The 11,994-nt window shown below is 42.0% G+C and overlaps 1 protein-coding gene across 1 annotated transcript; it reads right to left on the bottom strand.

Moving 5' to 3' along the window:
* Positions 1-331: 331 nt before the first annotated feature.
* Positions 332-11,625, bottom strand: CXHXorf56 (chromosome X CXorf56 homolog). Its single transcript, XM_032890461.1, has 7 exons — positions 11,439-11,625; positions 11,083-11,200; positions 6,433-6,474; positions 3,528-3,666; positions 2,519-2,608; positions 1,798-1,890; positions 332-526 (listed from the first exon to the last, which is right to left on the bottom strand). The coding sequence occupies exons 1-7, from the start codon at positions 11,560-11,562 to the stop codon at positions 464-466; spliced, it is 669 nt and encodes a 222-aa protein (XP_032746352.1). The 5' UTR covers positions 11,563-11,625; the 3' UTR covers positions 332-463.
* Between the last annotated feature and the right edge of the window lie 369 nt (positions 11,626-11,994).

Consider the following 11,994-nt stretch of genomic DNA (forward strand, 5'->3'; position numbering starts at 1 on the left):
TTTAAACTTAATTTTTGCTACTTTCCTACTTACATATTTAAAAAAATCTTTAAACACTGCAACAACTTTGAAGAAAAAAAAATCTACCTTAGATACGAGAGACACTCAAACGCTTACTAGTTCTAGCTACATCGGAGAAGCCAGGCGTGGTGATGCAGTCCTGTAACTTCAGTACTAGAGGCTAAGATAGGAGGCTCACAGAGTTCAAGGCCATCCTCTGGTGTGTAACGGGATCTGATCTCAAAGTCAAGAAGGGCAGAAAACATATACACAGAGATTTTACAAACAATTTACGTCCTGAAATGGAGTCAAGGACTTCAATGAAAGAAGAGAAACAGTGTCAGAAAACCAATGGGACTGCCAGAGAACACTCCTGGGACAAACAGAAACCAGACCATGAGATCTTGAAGCTACTCTTCCTGATGTAAGTGCTGCCCCCAGTCTGAGCTCAGAAAGATCCTGATTATTTGAACTGGTTGTCAATCAGGGTCCCCTTCATTTTTGCTTTCTTGGCTTCCAATTCAGCCTGGAAAGAAAAAAAAAGTATGCCCTGTTATACCACAATGAAATTCTTAAAATTTGTTTATTCTAACTGTTCATTCTCCCTTACTGCTTAGTGTACAAGCCAAAAATGGTTTTAGAAATCTTTATTCATCAACTTAAAACTCTGGCTCATAAAACCTAGATTTAAAACCATATATGTACGTGTGTAGGTCATGAATCTAGAAAGAAGGTCATGAAGGAGGAAAAGGAATAATGGAATGTGTGTGATATGTGATAAGAAAGCAGAGGACGAAGTGGAGTGTAGCCCTGTAATCACAGAACTAGGGAGCTGGAGGGAGTTCAAAGCCAGCTTTGGCAACGTGGCAAGATGAAGTCAGCCTGGACTAATCCTGTCTTCAAAAGAAAGAGAGGAAGGAAGGAAGAGGAGGAGGGAGGGGAGAGAAGGGAGGGAGGGAGAGAGAGAACAAAAAAAGCTGAGGAGACAATGTGGAAGAAGGAAGGAGACAACCAGAGTGGGCAAGGAGTCCAGGAAGGGTGGTGGGGGAGGGAAAGAACAAAGAGAATGAGATATAACTATGAAAATGCCACAAGGAAACCCATTACTTTATATGCTAGCCTAAAAAATGAAAGACATTTGTACCGTTTGTGATGAAGCATCAATGTAGTATGTCTGAGATTAATGGAATAAGCAATTATTATTATCTAAAAAATTTCATCCAAAAAACCAAAGAAATTAGTAGAGATAAGAGCCGGGTAAGAACAATCAGAATGTGATATATATATATATATATATATATATATATATATATATATATATATAATTATTAAAGAAACAAATTTGATAATAATTTTAAAGCAAAAAAAAAATGGACATTCCAACCTACATAGAGGTGCTGTACTCTAATCCCGTGGATAAGGCAGAAATCTAGCAGTGCTTTAAAAGCGGTGGTAGCAGGTCCAGTTCAGGTATACTGAGGCAGCACAACTGTACACCATCACACTGGAGAGCACTAATACTCTGACTCTTAACTCCTGACCTTACCGCACAGGCAGCAGAGTAAAACATTGCCCTAGCTAGGCCTATCAAATGAGATTTTCTACTTTAGGCTTTGGGCTCTAGTGACTACTGTAGAGCAAGGTTTACCAACTCATTCAGAGCCCAGGCTGAGAATGCTGGCAGCCAACTATAGAAGTAACTCCTAACAGCTCCTAAAGGCTCCCCACTGCCTCGGCAAATCAAAGTAAGAAATCCAGGTCAGTCAGGCCTAGACCCTTCCTCCCCAACCCACTTACCAACTCTTGCAGCCGCCTCTTGCTCATGCCTTTGCGCTCCAGCTGTTTTTCAATCACTTTGGCATTCTGTGCATAGGAGTCAGCAACTTCCCGCTACAGGAAATAGAACAGACCTCCAGACCCATGCACTTCTCAGGAACCGCAACAAAGACCTCAGTGGTGATTTATACTACTCAGGGACTGTAACCCTTTGCCTTCTCAATGACCCAGGAGAAATCAGGTTTCCATTGGGGATCATTTTGGTAAGAACCCTCAGTAAAAACACTTGACTGAAATACCAGAAAAGTAACTGCTGGTACTGTTAAGGACATACTCAAACCATCAGAGCCAGACTGGAAGGGACTGAACACTATTCAGTACAGTATCTCATTTATTTATTATTTGTTTTGAAGATAGAATCTTGCTATGGAGTGAATGCAGATCCTGAACTTTTGAGATCCTCCTGCCTAAGCCTCCAGAGTACTGGAATCATAGGCTTGAATCCAGTTTAGTAGCTTTCAAATTAAAGTGATGAGAGGATCCAAATTCCTCGTTCTCATTTTATAGCTGTCTCTCCCATTCCGGGAGTTAGGTACTAGCCCAAAAGCACAGGACTGCTTACTAGCAGAGCGGAGTGTGGAAGCTAGGTGGTTAACTGTTCTTCTCTGTAGAGGTTCTGCCTGGAGTCCTCTTGCTGCCCCCCCCCCCCGCCTTCCAATTTCCGTGAAAACAGAGTACTTACAGCCTCTATCTCTTCTTCTTCCTCATCAATGGTAGACACAGTAACAGAGCTGAACTTGCCCATGTCTTTAGTCCTTTTGGTCATCATAACCTAGAATAGTAGGAAGAGATATCAGGCTAAGTTCACCCCCAAAGGATCCATGAGTCATGTATAAAAGTACATTTATGTGCATGTTTGTCTACATACACAGGGGCACGGGAATATCTGCCTCTTAGGCATACTCTGACTATCTAAATATTAATGTTCTGAAGCATTTGCTATTGAGGTTTTTGGCTCTCTCTTTTTTTTCCAAGACAGTTTCTCTCTGTAGCCCTGGCTAGCCTGGGACTCTGCTCTGTAGACCAGGCTGGTGTGGAAATCAAAGATCTGTCTGCTTCTGCCTCTGGAGTGCTAGGATTAAGGCAGGAGCCACCACCATCACCACCACCGCCACCATCACCACCACCACCACCACCACCACCACCACCACCGCCACCGCCACCACCATCACCACCATCATACAAAAGGTGACTGAAGAGACAGCCATGGGATGGGTGCTGGGAACCAAACTCATATAGTTTTAGTTCTGACCCTAGCCTTTAATGGCTGAGCCATTTCTCTGGCTCACTATTAAGGGTTTTAAAACATATATTTAATAAATCAGTCTAATTCATTGAGGATTTAGTTGTTCCCACTCTAAACAGAAAAAAAAAACTTGAAGAGGAAAATAAAAATCATACAATGTTTAATTAAGGTTACAAGACTACTGTATATAAAGCAAATAATAAATGTTACAGTCCTATAACATCTACTTGTACACAACAATGGCATTTTCTGCATAAATACTTCATATCAACAAATGCAAGTGTCTCAGGTATTATACCGTATTTTAAAAATCAGGGGGCGTTGTTACAGCTCAGTGATGCTCGCCTAACATGCAAAAGTCCTGAATTTGATACCCAGCACTAATAAAATTTGAGGCTAAATGTGTAGCCATCTTAAGCTGTCTGTGTCCTTTGATGATAATTACCTTCTTAGGAGGCTCTTGTTTCTGAGTATATATATTGGTTTTCCCAAAGCCTTGGCCAAATTTCACTACTGCTCCATCCACAATGAAGGTCACAGGAGCATTCTTCGGCTGAGACTGGTAGAAGAGCGGCAGTCCACACCTGCAAATGGCAGAGTGAATCTCTGGGAGGCCTCTAATTCTACATCTCAACTCTTGCAAAAGTAGACTCCGTTTCTGAGAATATTTTTTTTAAAGATTTATTTATTTATTTATTGTATGTGAGTACACTGTCACTGTCCTCAGACACACCAGAAGAGGGCATCAGATCTCATTACAGATGGTTGTGAGCCACCATGTGGTTGCTGGGATTTGAACTCAGGACCTCTGGAAGAACAGTCAGTGCTCTTAACCGCTGAGCCATCTCTCCAGCCCCTGAGAATAGTTTTGTTTGTGGCATAAAATGTTCACTTTTCCCCAAAAGAACTTGATAAGAATTAGGGTGCATGTTGAAATTTCTGATCAGGTTCCTAGAACTTGACCAGAATATTCTGGCTAGCAAATGTAGGGATAGATGAGGCCTGAGACTTTTGCTATTTACATCTGTATCACATGTATGTATTGACATTAAACGAAGGTGGGGAAATGCTAGCTAATGCTGCTATTGGCTTTGTAGTCAAAAACTGCTACCATTCTTTAGCAATGGTTCGGGTATTTTGTTCCTTTTGCTATTATTTCATTTTACAGCATCAAGAGAAATGAAGTCACTACAATGTTTGGCAAATCAAATCTGCCACTTTCTTTGGCTGACCATTATGCTTTCTGAGCTAAAAAGTAGACCTAGAAGATAACATGCCTTCCTGTTTCTACTTATTTCCCTCTGCTTCAGTCAGTGTTCCTACTCTGGATCTTCTGAGAGCCAACACACAATTGTCCTTACACCAAGATTAAACGTAAATGCCAGACAGTGGCAGGCCTTTAAAACTAGCACTCAGGAGGCATAGGCAGATGGATTTCTGTAAGCTCAGGACCGGTCTGGTCTACACACTTAAGTTCTAAGACAGCAAGAACTACCCTGACTCCAAACAATAACAAGAATTGAAATCACTACTATTCTTACTATTAATAGCCTAAAGCTGGGAATTTTGTTTTAAAAAAAATCCTTTAAGATTCTTAGCTTTAGGGCTGGAGAGATGGCTCAGCGGTTAAGAGCACTGAGTGCTCTTCCAGAGGTCCTGAGTTCAAATCCCAGCAACCACATGGTGGCTCACAACCATCTGTAAATAAGACCTGATGCCCTCTTCTGGTGTGTCTGAAGACAGCTACAGTGCACTTATAATTAAGAAATAAATAAACAAATAATCTTTAATATAGGAGTACACTGTCACTGGCTTCAGACACACCAGAAGAGGGCATCAGGTCTCATTACAGATTGTAGTGAGCTGCCATGTGGTTGCTGGGATTTGAACTCAGGACCTCTGGAAGAGCAGTCAGTGCTCTTAACCACTGAGCCATCTCTCCAGGCCTAAAAAGAAAAAGATTCTTAGCTTTAAGTCTACATAATACATTGTATACATGAACCTGGAACTAAATTATATTGTTGCAATTTCCGTTATGACCCAGTCAGCAAATTCTATGCCAATATATGCCAATATATATCTATATATGTCTACATTGTCTATCTATATATATCTACATTCTCTCTCTCTCTCTCATATATATATATATTCCATAAGACCTATCTAGAACACTCAGAGCAACGTTACTGGTAATAGCTAAAACTAGAAACAGTGCAAATTCACTGTGAATGGGTGAACAAACTGATACCATGGAATACTCAAATGTCAAGAGCACTGTGAAGGAGTAAATGAGCTGATACGATGGCATACTCAGCAATAAAGAGAAACAAATGATCTCATAGCAATTTGGATCAATTTCTAAAGTGTCAACATGAGAAAAAGTAGGTATGGGGCCAGTGAGAGGCTGAGTAGTGAAAGGAGCCTACTGCCACACCTGACAACCTGAGTTTGATCCCCAACATCCACATGGAAAAAGGTGAGACCTTCTGCAGGTTGTCTTTAGATCCCTACATGCATGGGAGGAAGGAAGAGAGGAAGAGAGGGAGAGAGGGAGGGAGGCAGGGCATGCATTCAGAAAGGCAGGCAGGCAAGCAGGGACGGAAGGGGAGAAGAGGAGAAGGAAACAGGAACAGGGAGCAAAGAGAAAGATGAGCAGGTAGAAAAGACATGCATTTGTATGTAGTAGAAAACTTACTATAGAATGTCCCTAAAATGTTAGGAAAGGCAAGGGCACAGCGACATAAAGCAGTGACTATCACGGAAGGATGAATGGAAGAGACTGGCTGCATAGTACATGTGGACTGCGGCAAATGTCTTCTAGCATGATGGTGGTGGCTTATTTAACTGTAGTTTCCTGTCAAAATCCATCGAATTGAATATTTAAATGGGTAAACTTTATTATAGATGTATTTAATCTTAACCTCTCAAATTGGACCATGTTAAAGTTTTTTGCTTTGAATCCCAGAGTGAGATCCAGAACAGTCAGGGCTATACAGAGAAACCCTGTATGGAACAATGAAACAAACAACCAACCTCAAGTTTTTGCATGGTGTGGTGGCTCATGCCTATAATCCCAGTAGCTGGGAGGCCAGGGCAAATGACCAAAGCTCAAGGCTATCTTGAACTACATATCAAGACCCTACCCCAAAATTTATTTTAAAAAAGGCCCTCATTTTTCTCACTTTTATAATCAGCTGGTTAGGGATGGAATTTAATAAGCATCTTTGGAAAACATTAGCATTTGGTTTGAAGGCCTTTGAGATTACAGATGCCAAAGAAAGATTTATTTTCCTAACACCTCATGCTTTTACTCACCTATGACCAGAAAACCCCACACTGGTGTTACTTACTTTGCACACTTCTTCCTGTATTGACGTTCAATGCCCTCAGGCCTGCACACAAAAAATGGAAATTAAAAAGGAAAAAGTTAAAAGTGTATCTCTAAGAACTGATTCACTTCTAGCTCATTTCTTCATTACTACCATAATTCATGCTAAGAGTTCAGAAGCTCTTCATTGTGTAGATCTACTGGCTAGTTAAGCATGTATTAAATATAACTCTAGCATGCATTCCTTCTTTCACAAGCACATACTGAGCAACTAATGGGAGTCAGGCACCATGTTAACTGAGCAGACAAAAGGGTAGCAATATTAAGTCACAAGAGTGATTACTGTATCAACAATATTAACCACAATGCAACAACAACCAATTATATAGTCAGCCTTTTGGTTCCGGGGTTTCTGAATCTGTGGATTCCACCAACTATGGATAGAAAACATTAGACAAAGGTTGTGTCACAGTCTGGGGAGAGGACTCAATGAAGAAAAGGGCCTGTTCTGCCAGAGCAAGGACCCAAGTTAAAATCCCCAACCACCAGGCATGGTTTTATATGCCTTAACTCCAGGGTTGTTGGGGTCAAGATACACTGATCCTGAGAGATCACTGGCCAGCCAGCAAAACACACACACACACACACACCCCAAAAAGTTGTATTAGTATTGAAAATACACATTTTCAGTAACATAGCAAGATACATTTCAGAAACAAAGAAAACAGAACCTCCCAACTTGCATTTCTTTTTTTTTTTAAACTGAAGTTATACATATCTTAGCTCCAGTATGACAGCCATTTGTTCTTTCGATTTTTTTTTTTTTGTGAACCATTAGCTCCTATCTTTTCAGTCACATTTTTTTTTTACATTAAGGATTAGTGACATTTCCACTATTAATGGGTCTTGCAAATATTTCTTTCTTAGTTTCTGATCTGTCTTTGATTTTTGTTTTGTTTTGAGCATGTGGAAATTTTAGATTTTTTTCTGTAGTCAATGCAGTGTCAACTTCTCTCTCTTGTCCTCACTCTCTGTCATGTATGTTATAACATAGCTAGGACTTCCTATACATAAGTACAGTATAGCTGTCTTCAGACACACCAGAAGAGGGCATCAGATCTCATTACAGATGGTTGTGAGCCACCATGTGGTTGCTGGGAATTGAACTCAGGACCTCTGGAAGAGCAGTCAGTGCTCTTAACCACTGAGCTCTCTCTCTACAGCCCCCTCAAGCTGATTTCTTATCTGAAATAAAAAACTCTAACCACGTATTCTAGAATCTGCTCCCATTAGTTTCTTCCTCCAAATCACTATCTAAAAAGAGGCAGAAGTGGCTTCCCTTTACAGAATAAAATCCAGATTCTTTACCATGGCTTCCCAGGCACCACCTAAGAAGATAACTGGGTTCTGCAGCATTTTCTACATCGTCTCCCTCTTTCTTACACTCTCGCCAAATCAGTCTTCCTTCTGTTTCACTTCTTAGAAAAGAGCATGTGCTTTCCAACAGGTGACCATTTATACACATCCCCTCCGTAGAATGTTCTGTTCATCACATTGCTATGGCTGTTCTTTTCGTCTATTTTGATGCTACTTCATAAGTAACTTAGTCATAGGCTTTCCCCTGACCACTTCCACTAAGAAGTTCTCATGTGACTCTCCCTACCAACCCTTTGTTTCGCCCATATAGCTTCTAATAATAAGTATCTGGTTATTCAATTAATTTTCTATCATCCATTCCCTGAGATGAGAGAGTCTGTCTTATCACTCTATGACACAGCCTGTATATACAAGCAAAGCACTATATACAGGGGCTTGAGAGAGGGCTCAGCAGTTAAGAGCACTGGGTCTAGGTTTAATTCCCAGAACCCATATGGTGGTTACCAACTATCTGTAACTCCATTTCCAGGAGTCCAATACCCTCTTCTTATCTCTTCAGTCACAAGGTACCCATGTGGTAAACAAATATACACACAGACAAAAAACCATAGATATAAAATTAAAAGTGCTAGACATACAGAAGAATAAGGAAACCAGACTAATAATTGAGGAAGTTTTTTCTGAGATAAGATCTTATTGAAGTCCCCTAGAATGATCTAAAGTTTGCCTATGTAGCCCAGGCTGACCTTAAAGTCAAGCAATCCTGAAGCTTCAAACCCCCATATACTAGGATGACAGTCTTAAGCCATCACCTGGCTGATGATATCAGGTTCTCAAATGGAGGAATTTGTAATGACAACAGAGGTGGTGGCTCCATTATCTCTCTCAGGGGGTCACAGAAACTTCATTAAGAAGTAATGCTCCTGCCAGAGTCCTGATAGAAAATGGGACTCCATCCAAAGGAAATATTCCATATATGCATACTGTATTCATAGAATTACTGTGTACAGAGAATTAGTCTGATATCATTAGGACTTAAAACTGCAGAATTTTCTACAATAGTATAGAGTACTGCCAGGTTACTCTATGAACAATTATATGCCAACAAACTAGATAACTTAGAAGTTATAGATGAAAAAGAATGACATAGCTGGGTGTGGTGGCACTTGCCCGGAAGGCCAGCACATGAGAGGCTAAAGCAGAAGGATCCAGCTGAAGGCTAGCCTCGGCTGAATAGTGAAATCCTATCTCGAAGAACAAAAATAAAAGAAACAATAACACGAATTGCTCAAGCTCACTCAAGAAGTAGATGGGAAACATGGGCCATGGGCTATGTGCGCAGCAGTAACGGGTAACAAAGAGAAACAGTTACGAACGGAGTAGAACCCTGCTTTGACCAACAGAAGAGCATCATGTGGCCTTAGAAAAGCTGCTCATGACCAGAGCATGAATTATGTCAAAGGGGAGTACACTTTGCTTGTTGCTAAGTGCTAAGAACTCTGAACCCTAGCAATAGCTTAGCCACAAGTTCCTGGCCTAGGCCCTCCCATTAAATAAGGCACTACTTGCCACTAAGTAAGGCTAGACCTAAGGCTGATTTACCCTAAAAGTTTAAGAGTGATTGGATTTCAGCATTTCTACCTCAGTCTAGGGTCACCCAGTAGTTTTCTCAACTAGCCTTATGATACAGGAGACTGCAGTCTAGTTGTATGAAACTACTTTCTATACTAACAAAATAACAGATATTAATATATAATAATGTATTAGGATTCTTGGGGTTGGGGATTTAGCTCAGTGGTAGAGCACTTGCCTAGCAAGCGCAAGGCCCTGAGTTCGATCCCCAGCTCCGGGGGGGGGGGGAGGATTCTCTAGAGTCAAAGAACGTATGGAATGTCTCTCTATATTGAGGGAATGTACTGTGATGACTCACGCTCTGTAGTCCAGCAATGGGCAGCTGTGATCGGGAAGTCTAAGAATCTAGTAGTTGCTCTGTCCCACGAGGCTGGTTGTTTCAGCTGGAGAAATGGCTCAGTGACTAAGAGTACATTGTTCTTACAGAACTTTGGTTCCCAGGACCCTCGTTAGGTAGTTGGCAAGCACCACCTGGAACTTCAGCTCCAGGGGAATCAAACATCTTCTCTTCACCTCTACAGGCACCTGAACTCACAGGAACTTATCAAAACACATACCAACACACACACAATAAGGTCGAGGAGACTGATCAGTCTGCAAAGCACCTTCCTTGCAAGCAAGCAGGAGAGCTTGAGATCAAGCACCTGGACGCTAGCTTAATAGCTTAATGCTAGTTTGGTGGTGTCCTTGTAACACCACACAGAGTCAGGCAGTTCTATGGGGCTCACTGGGCAGCCAACCTGGAGTACTTGGCAAGTTCTAGGCCAGTAAGAGAGACATTTTTTTTTTTTTGGTCTTTTGAAGTAGGGTTTTTCTGTGTATCCCTGGCTGTCCTTGAACTCAAGAGATCCACTGGCTTCTGCAGCCTGAGTGCTGAGATTAAAGGTCTGTGCCATCACCATTTTACAACACCTTAAATCATTGCATTCTCCTCACCACAGTACTTATGAAACCTTTTCTATTAGACAGTAAGCCATGCTCTGGCCACAAGACTATTGAAATTTCCCATGGACCTTATATTTGATGCTCTTAATGCTTCCAGATTCCCTCTACCTGGACTGTTCCACATCCTCTTCTAAGAACTAGTGAAGTCTTAGTTTAAGCCAACACGAATACTATCCTTCAGAGCCTTTCCTGACCACAACACATGTACAGCAAATAACCTTCTCCTACCTGTTTTCCCATAGCCGTTGTTCACAGCACCAGCATTTCTTTCTCATAGTAAGAAGCCTGTTTCCTCCCTGGATTCTTGTTCACTGTGTTTTATTCAGATTTGATACCTAACTCAGTACCTGGCACATGACATTCATATGGCTGGGGAAGTCACTCTATAGGAGAGTGTTCTCCAAGCAAGACTAAGGCCCTTGGTTCCATCCCCAGCCCTGCAAATAATACTAATAACAACGGAAGTTACAGGATGTACCAACTCACTCAAACCTATAATTGGAACATCATAGCTATCAAATGCCAAAAGAGGCAAATTTCAGTACCATTTCAACGAATACAATGAAGAATTTGTTACATTAAAATAAGTTAGGATATTAGCACAAACGTCAAAGTATCAAGCCCAACTGGATGAGATGCGTAATACTAGCACAGGATAATCTATATTAATCGGAAACAGACCTTAACACGGCAGTGAACTAAGGTATTAAGCCCTTACCTCCGAAGATAAGTAGTCTCCTCATCTTCTGTGTTACAAAACTTATGAGCGTGTTTGGCAGCATCGATCACGCGAGACCGGTCCCGGGGTCTCATGGGCAATTTCTCTAACTGGCAATCTGAAGGAATGGAGAAAGATTTCCTCGTTTAATTACTAAAAAATACCTTGAGTTTAGAGTGGTAGTGCACGCCTGGACTGCAGAAGGATCACCAGCAAATTCGGGGACGATCTAGGCTACATAATGAGTACAAGATCGGCCTGAACAACTTAATGAGATCTTGTCTCAAAGCAAAAAAGAAAAAGGAAGAAGAAAGAAGCCCGGTATTTCCTTGCAGCCGCCACTTCCCACCACTCACCCAGCACCAGGACCATCTGGCCGCATAAACAGTAGTAAACATGGAGGGGCTTCTCGCCATCATCATATTCCTCGCGGTCCCGGGTGTCTGAGCAGACCACCGACCGCGATACGACTTTCGGCATAGCTCCAGCAGAACAGCCAGAAAAGTCCAAGAAAATGAGTCGCGGCGAGATGGCGTCACAGACACTCGCGCCAGACCGTTTCTCCACCCTGGTCACGTGTTGATACCGGCTTGCTTAACTTCCGGAACATCCCATCCCGCTGAGAGGCAGGGGGAGGCTGCTGAGTTGAAAAGCTCAGTTAGCTGTGACAGCTTTATGTAACCGACACTCTCCGAATTATTTAAATTATTTTATTTCCATACAGTCACCGATATTGTTTTTATTTATTAGCGCCCCCGCGCCCCCCTCATCCCCCCGCTCTCCCGCGCCCCTCCGCCCCCCCTGCTCTCCCGCGCCCCTCCTGCGACCCCCGGTGCGCTTGTATGAGTGCGTGCGTGTGCGTGTCTGTGCATGTGTTTCTGTGCGTGCATGTGTTTGTGTGCGTGCGTGTGT

Source organism: Rattus rattus, chromosome X, assembly GCF_011064425.1.
Source record: "Rattus rattus isolate New Zealand chromosome X, Rrattus_CSIRO_v1, whole genome shotgun sequence".
NCBI lineage: Eukaryota > Metazoa > Chordata > Mammalia > Rodentia > Muridae > Rattus > Rattus rattus.

Coding starts and splice junctions, on each gene's coding strand:
- CXHXorf56 (XM_032890461.1), bottom strand. CDS start 11,562: ATGCCGAAAGTCGTATCGCGGTCGGTGGTCTGCTCAGACACCCGGGAC. Junction 11,201..11,438: donor CCAGATGGTCCTGGTGCTGG/GTGAGTGGTGGG, acceptor CCATTCCTTCAG/ATTGCCAGTTAGAGAAATTG. Junction 3,667..6,432: donor TACAGGAAGAAGTGTGCAAA/GTAAGTAACACC, acceptor TGCCATTTGCAG/GTGTGGACTGCCGCTCTTCT.